At 37.1% G+C, this 15,720-nt stretch overlaps 2 protein-coding genes across 2 annotated transcripts; one reads left to right on the top strand and one right to left on the bottom strand.

The window, feature by feature from the left end:
• Positions 1-3,560: 3,560 nt before the first annotated feature.
• CBG27622 lies at positions 3,561-8,072 on the top strand (the record flags this gene model as incomplete). The annotated part of the gene is made up of 6 exons (XM_045239430.1): positions 3,561-3,686; positions 3,855-4,043; positions 4,088-4,225; positions 4,332-4,526; positions 7,040-7,138; positions 7,188-8,072. 6 exons carry the CDS (start codon positions 3,561-3,563, stop codon positions 8,070-8,072), a joined length of 1,632 nt encoding a protein of 543 aa, XP_045099462.1.
• A 6,368-nt stretch (positions 8,073-14,440) lies between these two features.
• On the bottom strand, positions 14,441-14,975 carry CBG27621 (the record flags this gene model as incomplete). The annotated part of the gene is made up of 4 exons (XM_045239429.1): positions 14,441-14,524; positions 14,593-14,697; positions 14,744-14,800; positions 14,850-14,975. The coding sequence occupies 4 exons, from the start codon at positions 14,973-14,975 to the stop codon at positions 14,441-14,443; spliced, it is 372 nt and encodes a 123-aa protein (XP_045099461.1).
• Between the last annotated feature and the right edge of the window lie 745 nt (positions 14,976-15,720).

Genomic DNA, 15,720 nt, shown 5'->3' with positions numbered 1-15,720 from the left:
CTCCAAAAACAGCTCAGAAAACTGCAGCAGGAGGCACAGGAGAGACGCTCAGAATGATTTTTTTTTGAGAAAATTATTCTAGAATTCGGAGTAAACCATTTTCTGGGAATACAGAATGCGGAATCCGGACACATCAAACTTTCGCGGGATATAAAAAAAGTAGTCAGAAATCCGTACTGCTACAGTTCATAATTACTCCAAGAAACAAACTTCAAACTTCATTTTGTATAATTTCCAACGAAAGTCTGAAATTACTTCTTCGTCGGGTATAATTCTTGTAAAATCGCTACTTGCTGTGGCACCNNCGAAAAAAGCCCCCATTTTTAAAAAAAATTAAAAGTTTTTTTTTTTCAGAAAACCACATTATTCCGTATTTCTCCGTATTCTGTCCGTTCGCGAACTCCGTTTCCGATCCGATTGCGAATGATGGACAAACGAATCCGTTCGCGAACGGACAGAATATGTAGAAATACGAAATAATGTGCTGTGGTTTTCTGAAAACGGGTCGCGTGCGGTTTGTATGCGGTTCCTATTTCAACCGCGCGCGAACGCTGAGCGTCCGTAACGGATCCGTTCGCATTTTACCTGTGCATACTTATTTTTCTCGAAATTTCAATGGGAATGTGGTCAAATTTCATATTTTATTGATTTCATTTTTTTTTAAAGATTCTGTTCCTATTTTTTTAACTGTAAGCATGACTTCCAAAGTCTCAAAGTAAAAGGATCGTGAGTAGGCTACCGTGGACCGATCAGGATTTTTTTGTGAATAATCTCAGCGTTCCAAAAAAAAAACGGTTTTCCAAGCGGATCCAAGATCTCCAACATGTATGAGGCCAAGTGAATCTGGGAATTTGATTGATGAACACGAACGACAAAATTCTATTGACCTGTAGAGTGTTCATCAGTTTTTCCTATTTTTGGCAACTTGTCAACTCGTTTCTGGAATGCAGCCAAGTATATTGTACTTTCTCTGCGCTCTCTCCTTCACAAGCTAGAGGGCGGTACAAAATGATCGAACTCTTCCAAAAGTATCGCATAGATTCCTGAATATAAGCGCATCAGCCAAGCTGGTGGCCTAATTAAAAATTCAAACGCATTTTTAGCAACCAGCCAAGTCTAAAGTGTTTTGTATTTTCTCTGCCCTTTCTCCGCTCAACGATAGAGGGCATACCGAATAATGGTTTTTTTTTGAAAAATTGCACACATTCCCAGGTATGTCAGTAAAGCCCATTAGTTTATTGTTGTCTTGTTGTAGATTGATTTGAAATATAAAACAGACACAAAACTTAAAACCGGATACAAACTTCCCGGCATTTCAATTAACAGATGTATTGTTTTTCTTTTCAGCAAACTCGTATCACTGTTTTCGTGAGCACTAATTATCCTCCATTTAATAAACCATATTTTTCGCTTCTCGAAAGTCTACCATCAATGTTCGGGACATTTTCTAGTATTCTTGCAAACACTAAACTTTTTATTGTTTTTCCGTTTTCAATATCTTTGACTTTAGACATTTTATCTGACGCTTTTTCATCATCCATTTCGATTTGCAATTCGTGAAAACGTTCTGCGTGGTGCCACACTTCACCATCCCTTCGATTCATTTTATATATTCTTCTTCAAAAAAAAGTCTGAAATTCTAGTAGTTTTCACGAATTAAAAAATTTCACCCGGTTTTCAATTTTCATTTTTTTGATAACTCTGCTCACTATTTGAAAATGACGAAAAGAATACTCAAACCTTGGCTCGTTGCAAATATGAAATACTTTTTTTTGAAAATTTTTCTATTTCTATTTCTGCTTCCTAGACAACATCATATCCTACTGTCATCCACCCTGATTCATCATTTATCATCGTCTTTTTGCTCTATTACCAGAATTGTCCTCTTTTACTTTTTTTTTCTGCATTTTGTTTTCTACCTTAGCGCTTGCCAAATTTAAGTTTTCACCGAATCATGCAAAGAGCAATATTTGTATTTCTTGACTTGTTTTATCCTACAATTTGATTTAAAAAATTCCAGAGCAAGCTCGTGGTTTTTAAAGTTTTTGAACAGGAAAAAGAACGATACAGAAAGATTGCAGTTCCAAAATCGAAGTCCAGTGAGAGGTTCGGGAGAGAGCAGAGAGTTCTTGAAGTAAGTTTTTTTCTTACTCGTGCATTTTGAGCTCTATTATCTCGGTTCTTATGGAAGATATCACACGTTTGTCAACTAATAAAATGCTTATCATATTTTCACATACATTTTACAAATTGTCAAAATTTTGATATCTTTTGTTGGAACTGAGATAATTAAACACAACGTTCAAGACCAGAGTGTCGAAAACAGCTCTAAATCCATTGTCATACATTCTCAATACTGAAAGAAAACTTTTTTTTTAAAGTACTTACATTGTTGACAACAGATGAATCAGAACAATTTGATTGCACATGGCATTAATAAAAACATACTTTAATGATCTCTAAAAGCATTTTCCAACTTTCTATTTCTTATATTTTGAGCGTATCCTTTTGATAAACTTCTTCTTCAGATTACCTTAAGTTTCTCTATGTTTCCTATTTCTGCTTTATGGCACTTTTGCAACAGTTTTGCTTATTATCAAAACCTTTTTTGTTTTTATCTGCATTTTGAAGTCTTGGTGGCAGTCAAACTCGCAGAGTGGTTTAGTTCCCTCTTTGAAACTTCTCTCTCTTTGAGACACTGTCCATTCGAGAAGTTAGGCATTCAGGGTAGATAAAATCTTTGACGGCAACATGAAACAATTTTTTTCGGCTGAAAGTCAGTTGATTTTAGAGAACCTACTAGGTTTTCCAACCGAAATTTCTGAAAAAAAGCACGAGTGTCTGACATTCTCTTATTCTTACATGTTTGTTGTCTGAAAACTTGATTGTCATCTTCTCACTCTTTCATGATTGCTATCTCTATTGAATAAGTTAGAACCGTTCTTGTTGGTCATAGGTTTTTACCTCTATTAACTTTCACTCTCCCTTTTTTCTTCTTTTTCTTGGAGTAGAACGACTGTATTTTTCATTCTTCCGATCACTTTAGAATTTTGGAGCGTATAAAACACATTTTACGTGCACTTTGAGCTCAATTATGTCGCTCCCTTCAGAAGATATCAAAACATGGTCAACTGATGAATCATTCATAATACTATCACCAATATTTTATCAATTGACAAATTTTGATATCTCTCGCAGAGACCAAGATAATTGAACTCCAAGTTCACAGAAAGCGTGGTATTCTATCAGAGCCGTAAGGGTTTGTTCCCGTTTTGCATTTCTCACAGTGATACGAGTTTGTTGAAAAGAAAAACAATACATCTGTTAATTGAAATGCCGGGAAGTTTCGTATCCGCTTTTAAAATAATGTTTGTAGTTTTTTGTAATTTCCACCCTGACTGTCACCTTTGATCAATTTTTTCTTGCTTACGATCATCTTCCTTTAGTTGATTTTTCGTATAATGCTCTCTCGTCTTGATTTCATTGAAGTTTTTCATAGACAAACTTACACGAACCCACGAACTTTCAAAATTGTGAAACAGACAAACGAAAGAAAAGAAATGAGCATGATGCATGTTGCAAGCAATAGTGAAATGTCTATGAAGAACAAAAGAAGCGGCGATGAGCAACAGTTTGTGTACAGCCAACTACCGTCAACTCGCCGTCATAGTTTCACAAGTTTGGAGGTTTATTGGCATCAGTACAACTATCGCTCCATTTTACGAGAAGTAGGATTTTAAAATAACATGTATATATATTTTGGAGGAATGTTAAAATTGAAGCAGTGAAAATAACTAGAAGAAACCTGGAACAAAATACTGATTGTTGAGATTTTTGAAAACTAAAATTTTCAGACTCGATCCTGTGATATCATTTTATCGGAAACGATGGACTCATCATGGAACAACGACTCATCTTCGGCCGGATCATCGGGGTTGCCATCAAAACCCCACAGAAAAACTCCAGTTTATATGCAACCAAGAGATCCCTCACCAAAACCAACCGGGGATCCCTACGAGTTTGTCGACGACGATGAAAAAGAGGTAGTTGAGCTCTCTAGACATTCCCAGAATATTACTTGTTTCAGGAGCCAATCGTGGTTGGAGTCGTTGGGAGACCAGAGAGATATGGTAATGGTGTTCGAGAAGCAAGAATCAAATTGGTGCACAGAAACAAGGAAAGGGGAAATGAAAGAAATGGCGAGAGTGAAAAGAAAAAGAGGATGGTAAGCGTGAACGAGATTCTGAACGAGAATAGTAAAATTGATATACAAAATGACATAATTATTTTCAAACATTTGGGTTCTCTCACTAATTAAAACGTTTTTACAGCGATACTCTTCTCCAGTTTCCAATGACCTGATTTTGGCAAACTCGACAGCAAGCACATCTTCAAATTCGGAGCATGTGGATGAAAATGTACCAGTCGCAGACGAAACGGATACTCAGAAGATGGTTCGGGAAGCTCTTGCATATTTTGAACAAACTAAGAAAAAATGTCTTGAGGAGCATCCAGACCGTGGAAACGTAAGTTTTCCACGAAGCTCTCCAGCAACAACATCAGAAATTTTTAGTTCAGAACAGATTTGTTCCGAGTCGGAAAGCGGATAATCCGATTTCCCGATTTTCCCGACTTTTTTCAAAAAAATTTACAAACGGGAAATTTTTCCCGTCTGGAAAATCGTTTTTTTCCGGAAAAAAATGTCCAGCTTTTTTCAAAAAAAAACTTCCCGAAAAGTATGGAATGTTAGATGCGCATTGGCAATATCTTTTCTGATTTTAGCTGTTTTTCTACCCTTTGATCGCCAGTTTTCAAAAAATTAATCAAGTTTTTCGAAAAAAAAGTATATTCGGGAAAAACGTCGGCTCTCCAATTTTCCGAGAATAGTTTCCTGAGCAAACCTGGTCCAGGCAGACTAGGTCTCATTAGGCTATTTCTCAGAAACCACCAACCCCGGAAACAAAACAAAGACTCAGGCCATATTCATGTACACTTTTCTTTCAAAAATCATCCTAATTATTTTCCAAAGAAACATCATTTAAATGATTTCCTGATTTGCAGGGTCAGAAAATGGCTTTTGAGCTTAATTTTCTTGAAAACTATCGAATGAAAACTTCTCATTATTAGTCAGAATACCTAAAGTTCCTAGGTTTATCCATTCATGCCATTTTTATGAAAAACATGGTTTTTAAGTTGAAGAGCAGCAATTCTTAAGTTTTTAAATATGGATGATAATGTACTTAATATATTAGTTTGGTAAAAAAGTAATGCGCGCTATGTTTGGTGTTTTATATTTTGCCTGTGAATAGTTTGTTCGGCTTAAGTTTTTCTTTATTTTGAAGAACATGTCTTTAACTTTGTTCTTGATTGCTACTTCACTGTTCGAATCAATTTTTGAATTTGGAAAACATTCAAGGAGATGCCCAATCAAAATGTTCGCTTTCGAGCCTTATTTTCGCATGAATTCAAAAACAGACAAGCCGCCGCCAAAGCACATCGCTTTTTGCCGTCAGTATTTTGAGAAGATGCTCTATCCGAAAATTAATATCGACGCTGGTTCCAACGTTTCAGAATCGTTAAAGAAAGCTTGGAATGCAAAACACACAGTTTCGTCTAAAAAGCGTTGTCAACTATTTCTTGAGACAAGCAAGCGAACTGGACCCGTGCTAAACAACTAGATGCTTATCAGAACAGTCTAATCGCGCCTTAATCACAAACAAACAGATGCAGAAAAAAAGAGTCACACGAACTTTCTGACGATAACAAGGTAAAGCTCATCGAGGTGGCCGGTTTTATCTTGCGCCGTTCAAAAAGTCGTGGTTTCTTGGATCCAAGTTTTATTTTGGATAAGAGATGGTCTCAATACGAGTGCTTTGGGTAAAAAAGGCAGTGGCCGAATCATGACGAGGCACCGAAACCGACACCAAAACCGAGCATGCAAGGGAAAAGTATATGTTATGTGTCTGGTGGAATTTTCGATGTCTGAGGTATTTTGAATTTCTAAAGCGTAGTCAAATAGTGACTACCAATCGTGACAAATGTCAGCTGAACCGTGTGGACCGTGTGCTCAAACGGCAAGCAGTGAGTACATCGGCGAAGTTTCTTGTTCACGGCACCTCTCGACCACACACCTCAAAAATCACTCAAAACATTTTTTGGAGTTTGACTGGGAAGTGCTTTTACAGTCGCCTTATAGAGAAAATTTAGCACTATCCGACTATGACTTGCCCAGATCAATTCTGCATCATCTCTCTGAGAAAAAGTTCAAGAATGGGGAAAAAAGTGAAAATCTGGGTAACGAACTACTTCGAGTCACAGTCAGTGGGGTGCTTCACGAGAGGCATCGAATCTTTGCCCATGCGTTTGCAGAGGGTGGTCAATAATGAAGGAGAATATATTCTCGATTGATGTCCTTTTGTTTCACTTTTACAATAAAAATGAAGTACATCAAAAGCGCGCATTACTTTTTTACCAACCTAATACTATTCTATCAAAATACCTCTTTTTAAAATAAAAAAATCCTAAAATTCGTTCTTGCTAAATCTCTGCCCGGGCCGGGTTCCGAAAATTTTTAAAATTTTTCTGTTGATTTTTAATAAATTTTTGTGAAAATAATCATTCTAAAGCAGGAAATTTATCCCAGGACCCTTCTTAAATTTGAAAACAAGGTAATTTTGATAAAATGTTCTCCAAAAATCCGGGTTTCTCTCAAAAAATGACTCTTAAAAATTTTTTGCGTCAAAAACACGGGCAAGCCGGGCCGAGCCGGGCCAGGCCGGGCCAGTAAAAATTCCTACACCGGCCCGGCCCGCGACATGTATGGTGAAATTGACTTTAAGCATAAAAAATTAGTATACCTATTTTATGAAAATTTAAAGATTTTCCAAACAGAAAACGATTTTCCTTTCATTTTTACGCCTTTTCAATTGATTTTCTGGGAGAAAACGATTTTTCAATGTTAATGAATACGGTCTCTGACGTAAACTCTTTTTCAAAACCAAAATGGGTTTTTTGTAAAATCAAGTCATTTTTGTTAAAGAAACACTCGAGTGTATCAGTCGCAACTTCACCAATTGCTATGGCTCGGGAAGCCCTTTCTAAATTCCACCGAATTCGGAAAGAAGGTGACATGGAAAACGTAAGTTTCTTAAGAAATTCTTCACCAACAACATCAGCATTTTCTTCAGTTCACACCACAGAAGCTACCACCTCCTATTCCTGAAGTCCGTACACCTGAGATCTTCAAAAATGAGGATTATCTCGCGATGTGTCGAGAAGTTGGAATTCTTCCAGCCAATGATTTTCCGCTGCGCCAAAAGACACCAAAGAGTTTTGATAATCAACAAAATCAACAAACTCCTTCTGTGCCTATGAATGCTCTTCTGAATTCGGCTCTTCATGTTCAAATGCAATCAATGCAAACTTCAGCTGGACGGATCGAGAATCATGGTTTTCTGGTTCCACGTGAGCAACTCGCGCGGACTGTGAGGAATGCTCATTCGAATGCTGGAACCCACAGCTCCACAACTTTCCAACATATTCCAACAACTGCAACACCAACGCAAAATTCAAGTACCCCGCAAATGAATTCGGCCGTTGTGAGATATCAACCACCACCAACTCCCATAATGCCTCCTCATCAACAATTACCTCCCGCTCAACAAGAACTTGCGAATCAACAAATAGTGGCCTACCTCCATAGATGGAACAAGCAATTCATGGAGGCGCTGCCTGCCAGGCTGTCATTAGATCCTTCCTTTTTGTTTCGACATTTTGGTGCAAACGGACTTGGCAACCAACCATTTCAACACATGGTACCACCGGGAGCTCGTTTGATGATTCCGAATCATACACAGCAATTGGCAATTCAACAATCGAACCAAATTGAAATGCAACTGGCTATTCGAACGTCGAACAGTTTTCTAGTACCAAATCAAAATCTTCCCAATCACAGCAGCCCTCCAATGCCCAATCAAATGCCAGCACCAATTCACAGACCACTACCGGTATATCCGAACGGATTATTCTGGAATCATGGACATCCACCGCCGCATGGACCACCACGGCCATAAAACCAAGTGAGCTGTTCTAAAAAATAGCTTGAGTTCTAGAATTGTTGAAATTGAAAAAAAAATTAGCATCGAAGAATTTTTGGGCAATTGAAATATTAATCTAGAACATGTCTGTGTTAACTTGAAAATGTTAATTTCAGGCTGCTTCACATTGACTGCAAAACTCTGATACTCTCCATTAACTCAAAACAGGCATTCTTCTGTGTTCTTTGAAAAACGGTATCAGTCTCTAGTTTTTTATTATTTTATCCTAAACCCTCGTTTTCATTCAATTTCCGCATGAACTTTTCCAGATTTATTTGTATTTCTATCCAAATTCCAGTTCAACCTTTCTTCACCTTAACTGCCCCCCCCCCCCCCAACTTTAATGAAAAATTGTCTAGTTATCCGCTGACATTTCTCTATTCTCTTTTCGAAAACCTCCAGTATTTTGTCTCCCCACACCTATCTCAATTCAAAATGTTTTCCAAAAATCAATTTTTTTTAAACCAATCCAGAAAGCTTGACTGTTTTTTTCTCCTATTTCTGCTATTTCTACTACATAGGGCATTTTCTTCCGTGTCTATTTCTCTCGGTTTGTAACACGTCTCCTATCACTCTCTCGCCTCGCAATGTTATAATTTTTTTTTTCTGTCCTTTTTTCTGACTGGAATGAATAATTGACAACAGAGTGCAAAATATTTGGTCTGTTTGAAGAGTTTCCACTGGAAAAGGAAGGAAAATAGAAAACGACTTGTAGAATCCTTTTTATCGCAAAATTCATTGCTGCTACTTTGCGAAAAAAAAATAAGAGAAGAGGTCCCTCAAATTTGTCTTCTCCCCCTTCCCAATTACTTAAATTGCGTGCGAAGAGAAGAATGCGGCAGGGGATTAAGACAACATTTCTCAGAATATTGTGCATTTTATGCAAAAAACCTGAAAACTTCATGAACATAAAATTAAATCACTGTTGTCCCTGCCCATATAAAATCTCAGATTGGAAAAACTCCCACCAGTTTATTGCAATGAACAGGACGGTCGGGCAAATCTCGAAAATTTCAGGAAACGATAAAGCTGATTTAACAAAAACACCGGACAAAATCAATTAAAATGAAACATTTCCGTTTTCTTTCAGTAAGCTTTTTGCTACGTTTCAAGTATACTTTTAAACAAATTTTCGAAAAATAGCGTAAACACTCTAATGAAATGAGCAGTTCAACTTTCAATTTCAAGCAAATTTGTTTTGGTTCATGTAAGAATTATCAGAAAGTGATCAACTGACAAAATGTTTTTGAAATTATGGTTAACATTTTGTTAGTTGACAACTTCTGGATGTCTTACAGAAAATGAGATACATAGGCTCAAAATTTACGGTTGGGAGAGTATTCTATTAGATTAGCTACAGCATATTAAAATCTTTTACATAGATGCGGGATTTTTTGTGAAACACGATTGCAAATGAGAATTTAATTTTCAATCACAAAGCGTAACTTTTAAACAAAATTTGCTGTGATTCAAAAAAATAGGGTTTTTCTCGCATTTTGAATAGAGCAACATCTTTATTTGAAATAAAACACAAAATTACAAGATAGCTTGTATTAGGTTGGCGGGAAAGTCTTTGTCACTTTTTCAATAGTTTATTTCTCAAAGAAAAATAACCGAATAATTAATTATATTGTCCATCATTATCAACAACATGTCTCCAACGTTCCCTCAATTTATGGATTCCATTGCGGTAGAATCCAGCCGGGCGTGAGGCAAAGTATTGTTTGAGTGCCGCTTCGACCGCTCCACGGGAATTGAAGCTTCTTCCTTCGAAGGCACGTGTCATATCGCCAAATAACCAATAGTCGGAAGGAGCAAGATCAGGAGAATACGGGGGGTGAGGGAGAACATTCCATCCATATCCCATCAGCTCCTGCTTCACTTGTTTCGAAACATGTGGGCGAGCGTTATCATGTTGATAGTACACTTTCTTGTCTTTCAGGGCCGAACGGTCGACTGCTTTCTTGAAGTTTCGTAGTTGAGTAGGGNAGAGGTCTCCAGTTATTGTTTTGCCCTCGGGCAGAAGTTCCAGTAGATGGGGCCGTCCACTCCCCACCACACAGAGAGCATAACTTTTTTCGGATAAAGGTCGGGTTTGGGGACATCCTGTGGGCTCTCTCCTTCTCCAACCCACTGGGATTTCCTGTGGTGATTATCGTAGAAGACCCACTTCTCATCTCCGGTTATTAGCCGGTCCAGCCATCGATCGCCCGCGTGGAGAGTGAGAAGAGTAATCGAATCGTCGACTCGGCGGTCAAGGTTGGCTTGAGTCAGGTGATGAGGTATGAATCGACCAAAAAGTTTTCTCATTCCAAGAGACTTCAAACCTTCAAGGACTGTGCTATGGTGAACTCCGAATGTGACAGCTAGTTCACGGCTAGATTGAAATGGATCCGATTGCAATGCGTGCTTCAGCTTGTCCAAATCCAACTCACGGGGTCTCCCAGAGCGATCCTTTTCATCGAGCGAGAAGTCATCTTTTTCGAAACGATGGAACCAATTGCGAATAGTATTGTAGTGAGGGGCATGTGTGTTGTACACATTCTTCAAGAAAGTTTCCGAATCCTTCATCGTGGTGTGAGATAGGAAGAGGTAAATCAAAACATGTCTGATGTGAATTGCAGTGGGAACAAACATATCGTTTCAATTACAGATGAGGAGCAGGGAAGGAAATGGGGACTTGTTTATATGGAAGGTTCTTATCACCTTGTTATTCACTAGAGTCGATATCATACACAGCCTCCATATACGAGAACAGTGATTAAACAAACAGAGTGACAAAGACTTTCCCTCCAACCTAATATTTTTGAAAGCAGTAGAAATGATACAGAATGCGGTAAACTTGAAATGACTTGAAGTCATGTATAATTCAATTAGCATTAAGAAAATATGAGCAATGTGTTAGATATTTTAAATCCAATGGATTTTAAGAAGAAAATGGATAATGGTTGACTCGGCATCGCCGGTATGACGTTCTAATTCTTAATAGATTAATTTTACTGCTTAGTCATCAGATCAGAAAACCCACCATTTTATTTTTCTAGCAATATTCTGTTTACTGAAGATCCCATTTCAAATGAGCATTCAAAATTGAGCAATACGAATAGCTTGCATAGACGGTGGAATAACAATGTGAGCCTGAAATTCCAGACTGTTTTTTGTTCTAATTTGTGCTTTTGAATTACAGAAACAGTCAATCCTGGGAGGAGTCCTTCCGCAGTGTGGGACAGATTTCTAGCTTCGCTTGGCGTAAAATAAATCGAACAAGCTTCACGTTCAGACAATCGGGCTGTGCGCCTCTTAAACAATTGTCTGACTAAATTGACTGCGTTGAAGCATCGTTTCTTAATTCTTGATAACATTGAGTCTCCAATTTTGTAATATCTGGTTTTGGTTATCTGAAATTTGAAATGTATTTATAACAGGAGTATCTTGCAAGTTTATTCTAAATGGACTCATTACTTTGAAATATGTCTCGGACAAGAAAATCTTCCGAACAATAAAAGTGACGGCTTATGTGCGAAGAAATGTGAAAAGTGTTATCTCATTGACACCACGAGATGACTGGCTAACAACTTCCGAGGCAGTGGGAAAAATGAGCAGGTTGAGTGATCAATCGGACCCCAATTAATCACATCTTACTATCATCCCTGGGATTACAACCAACAGCGTCAGTTGGTTCTTGTGAAGAAAAAACTTCTGTGGAGAAACGAGAAGAACACGAGGTAGGAACAAAAATTGAAACAGCTGCCGCTTTGGAAAAAGAGAAACAGATTAGATAAATCGAACTTTGACTTGAAAAATAATAAAAGTAGACATTTTGCCAAGTTTTGCGAATAATCCCGTTGCAAAAATAGGAAAACGTTTAGTATCGGCTATTCCAAATAATTGTTTTAATTTGATTTGAAGCGTTGATCAAATTTCTTTTTTTAAAGCTTCTGACTAAAAAAAATGAGAAAAAAAATTTCAAATCGGATTATGCCGGCACTCCAAAATTCCGAAGCCTTCGAATCTCCAAAGTTCTTATAATGGGAATATTCCAAATACCGAAACTTTGAGAAATCGAAATTTTCCACAACTCGAAAAGCATCCAAGCAACTCGAAAAGCACTTTAGCATCCATGGTTCTTGGAATCTTTAAAATTCGAATGTTTCTCAAACATTTTAACATTTTTTTTCAGATTTTATTCTCTCTGTATTTGAAGATTTTTCAGAAAATCTCTAATTTTTTTTCTCAAAATTTGTTCTCGTTGTTTAGAATTTTTTCTCAAATTAAAAAAAATTTCTCTTTAAAATTGGTGCTGACTAGTGCACTTTTTGGCTTCACAATGTTCCAGCAAAAACAGGAGAAGAGTTGATACGGCAGATGGAGGAGTTGAAAAAATCAGATAGTGGATTTGCTATTTTCAATTGGGGTGAAACATAAAAAATTTGTTTTTTTGGTTATTTCTTGACGTATGAAGTTGGTTTTTGAAATCGCACGTCGTTTGTTTATTTCCCAAAGAATTTGTTCAGAAGAAAGAAGAAAATTACGCCAGTTCGTAACAATCAATGACCGCATATTAGAAGAAGCCGATGGATTTTTCAAAGTTTACAAAAGTTTTCTTGTCTCTGCTACTAACTAAAATTTTCAGATCCGCGTCTGTCTTCTACAGTGTCACATTTGTATATAGCGTGTGTGTAGCGTCTAGCAGGTGTGCTCCCTTTTTCTCTATTTTCAAAAACATCACAAAATAAAATAAAAAACATTACTTCATATTTCTCAAATTTTCAAACAAAATATATTAAATTATTCAAAAATTAAATAATGCGAAGGTAGCCATCTCCTTTGGCATATTCCTAGTTGAAATACGACTCCAGAGTATTTCATACTTTTTGAATTTTCAAACAAAAAAATCAAATTATTCAAAAATTATATGTCAAAGTTGGCCATCTCATTCGGCATCAACGTAATTTCCTTTTTCAAATGATTCTAGAACATCTCATAGTGGAGTTTTTCTACGTTCGAGCCAGTCAAGTTTTTGAGAACCCTCCAGCAGATGGTTTCTGGAATTGGCACAAGAACTCCTGGACTTCTTGATTCTGAAAATTCTTAATTTTTGTATTGATTCTAAAACTAAGGCTGTCAAAAACAGTACCGCGGCTTTGTGGGTAAATTAGTTTTGGTATGGGTGAGATTGACGGCCCTTAAAGTTTTTAGCTGGCTGAAATTTCTTTCGAAAAAAAAACGTGAATGGTATGGTACCCATCGACCGCGGCGAAGTCCTGTTTTCGACAACTTGTAATAAAACAACTTACATTTCAATTCTTCTGGAGCCTTCTATTCTGGTACTGGGTGTTTGTTGAAAATTGAAGCGTTGCCGGAATATTAGCAATTATAATAGCCTTGAAGGGAGGGAGGGTGGGGGAGAGGTTGAATACTCAGAAAAATAGAAACATAGGATCCCAATCGGGGTTCCAAAGAAAGGCATGGATATATTCTTAGTGTGTTGTTGATGAGCATATTGATCAGATTCAGAGAAGTCAATGACTTGCCTGGACCTGATCAATCCGCTCCAACACCAGAGAGAACATCGAATGCCAATGAATTTGGGTTTCTGCTGGGGCCTTATATAGGGGCTGTCTAGGTGGGCGTGACCAGGTGGGGTTGGGCTGAAGAGGGATGGTGGGAACAAGGTGAAGAAGATGGTCTCATCTGAAGACGTTCAATGATGTGAACAAGAGATATGTGCAGGTAGATAGACCCATCGAAACGACTATAGGGCAGTAGACTCCGATTTTTAGTCTTTTTATTATGGGTCTGTCGTATCCTACAGGGTCATAAATGAAATAAAGTGTCTCAACCTTGTGATGCAGACCTGACAGACCCAAAAGTTATATTTTTCTTTGAGAAAACAGAATACATACGAAAAGGATAAGAAGAACCATGCCATCTGTATATTTTATAAACTTTTGTTGTAGAAACGCTACATTGCAGGGTGACATTCAATTAGAGAATGATATTGCAGTATTGAACAGATTTGCTATTATTTATTTTTTGGTCCGCGATTTGAGAAAAGTGTCCTTTTCTAACTAGATTCATTGAATGGAGATTTTTAAGAAAACTATTTTCCGAAGAACCTTCTAGGGGGGATTCCTATAAATTTGAAATCATATTCTGGCAACAAAATCATTCATGGGTTTATCAAGAACATTGAAAATCATAACATTTTGATGTTCTTAGAGAAAAAACGAATCGTTCAGATTTTCGGAAAAATTAGTAGATGTAAGGGAATTCTGGCGAATGAGAAGGGGAAAGAAACACCATGCAAGTGATTATAAAAGGTCAATTACGAAGCAATAACTTTAAACAGTGCCATCTATAGTTTCCAAGAAAGCAATAAGGTTGACAATATGTCGCATGAAGTTTATCATTTTCTTTGTGCCCTCCTGAAACAAAAAAAATTAAATAGGAAAGGGCTTGTCGGAATCTGGATTAAAAATTGCCATGCTATTACCTTTGTTTTCAACTCCATTCCAACTCCCAAAACTTTGCCGACAACTTCTTTCACAGCAAGAACGGTGGTTTTACATGGCATGTGATCAATCTCTGGCAAGTTTTCCTTAAAAATGCACTGTTTTGTAGGTGGATAACTTAACAAATCTTACCCAAGGACGTGCTTCCAGCAGTTCCGAGCAAGTGAGATCAAGTCGTAAGAAGAAAACCTGAAGATTTAAAAAAAAAACAGATAATCCTTTGATTATCTACACTCACATAATACTCAGATGGAAGATTCATTACCGTCGGAATGATTGGTCGAATTTCAAATCCAAATGCGTTAGCTAACGCTTCTAATTGTGTAACGTAACACGAAAAACACTTGGATGGGGTAGCGGCCATGATTGTTACGAACTGGCGCAAAAAGTGGAGCTAATTTCTAAAAAAGTACATTTTTCTGAATAACATTTGTCTGGTGAAAACATTCGTTCAGAGGAAAGGAGAGAGGGATTAAGACTAAGAACGCCTTTAAGGATGTTGTGAAACTGAGATTGATACTTAAATCTAGAGGAGGAAATGATAAAATTATATGTATTATCGAAATTTTGATGACAGTATCATCTCTAGACAATCTTCAAATTTGAGAAAAATTACCAATAAGTCGGATTGATTCATCTAATGTGGGTGATATTCCTTTTCCTACTAAGAGTTACCTGAAAAAAATAAAAAAAAACATCAATTTCTGTTTGAAGATGTGTCTACATGCCAAAAACAATCGAATATTTCATCGAACTCACGATTATAAAAACAGAGGTAAGAGACCCATAAACCTTTAGAAGTAGTATGATTTTACGGAGAATAAAAGTAATACGAGCATGCAAAACTAACAAGCATTTTTTTTGCTTTTCTGGATGTTTATATTCGATGCAAGACTAAACGTCATCTTTTAGAAATTTCAGTAATTGATTCTTCTCAAAAAAGAAAATGTATGGGATTTGCAGAAAGACGAGAACAATTTTCAAATGGCAAAATGAACAGTATAGTGGGAATCCATTTGGCAAAAAGGGCGGAAGATGGGTTTGAATGCGTTGTGTTGTAATCGAATAAATGAACTTTTATGGGAATGGGGTGGGCGTTGATGGGCTTT

Source organism: Caenorhabditis briggsae (genome assembly GCF_000004555.2).
Source record: "Caenorhabditis briggsae complete genome, chrX, whole genome shotgun sequence".
Taxonomy (NCBI): Eukaryota; Metazoa; Nematoda; class Chromadorea; order Rhabditida; family Rhabditidae; genus Caenorhabditis; species Caenorhabditis briggsae.
Note: the sequence above shows the minus strand (reverse complement) of the source record. Positions and strands in the feature narration are given on the sequence as shown.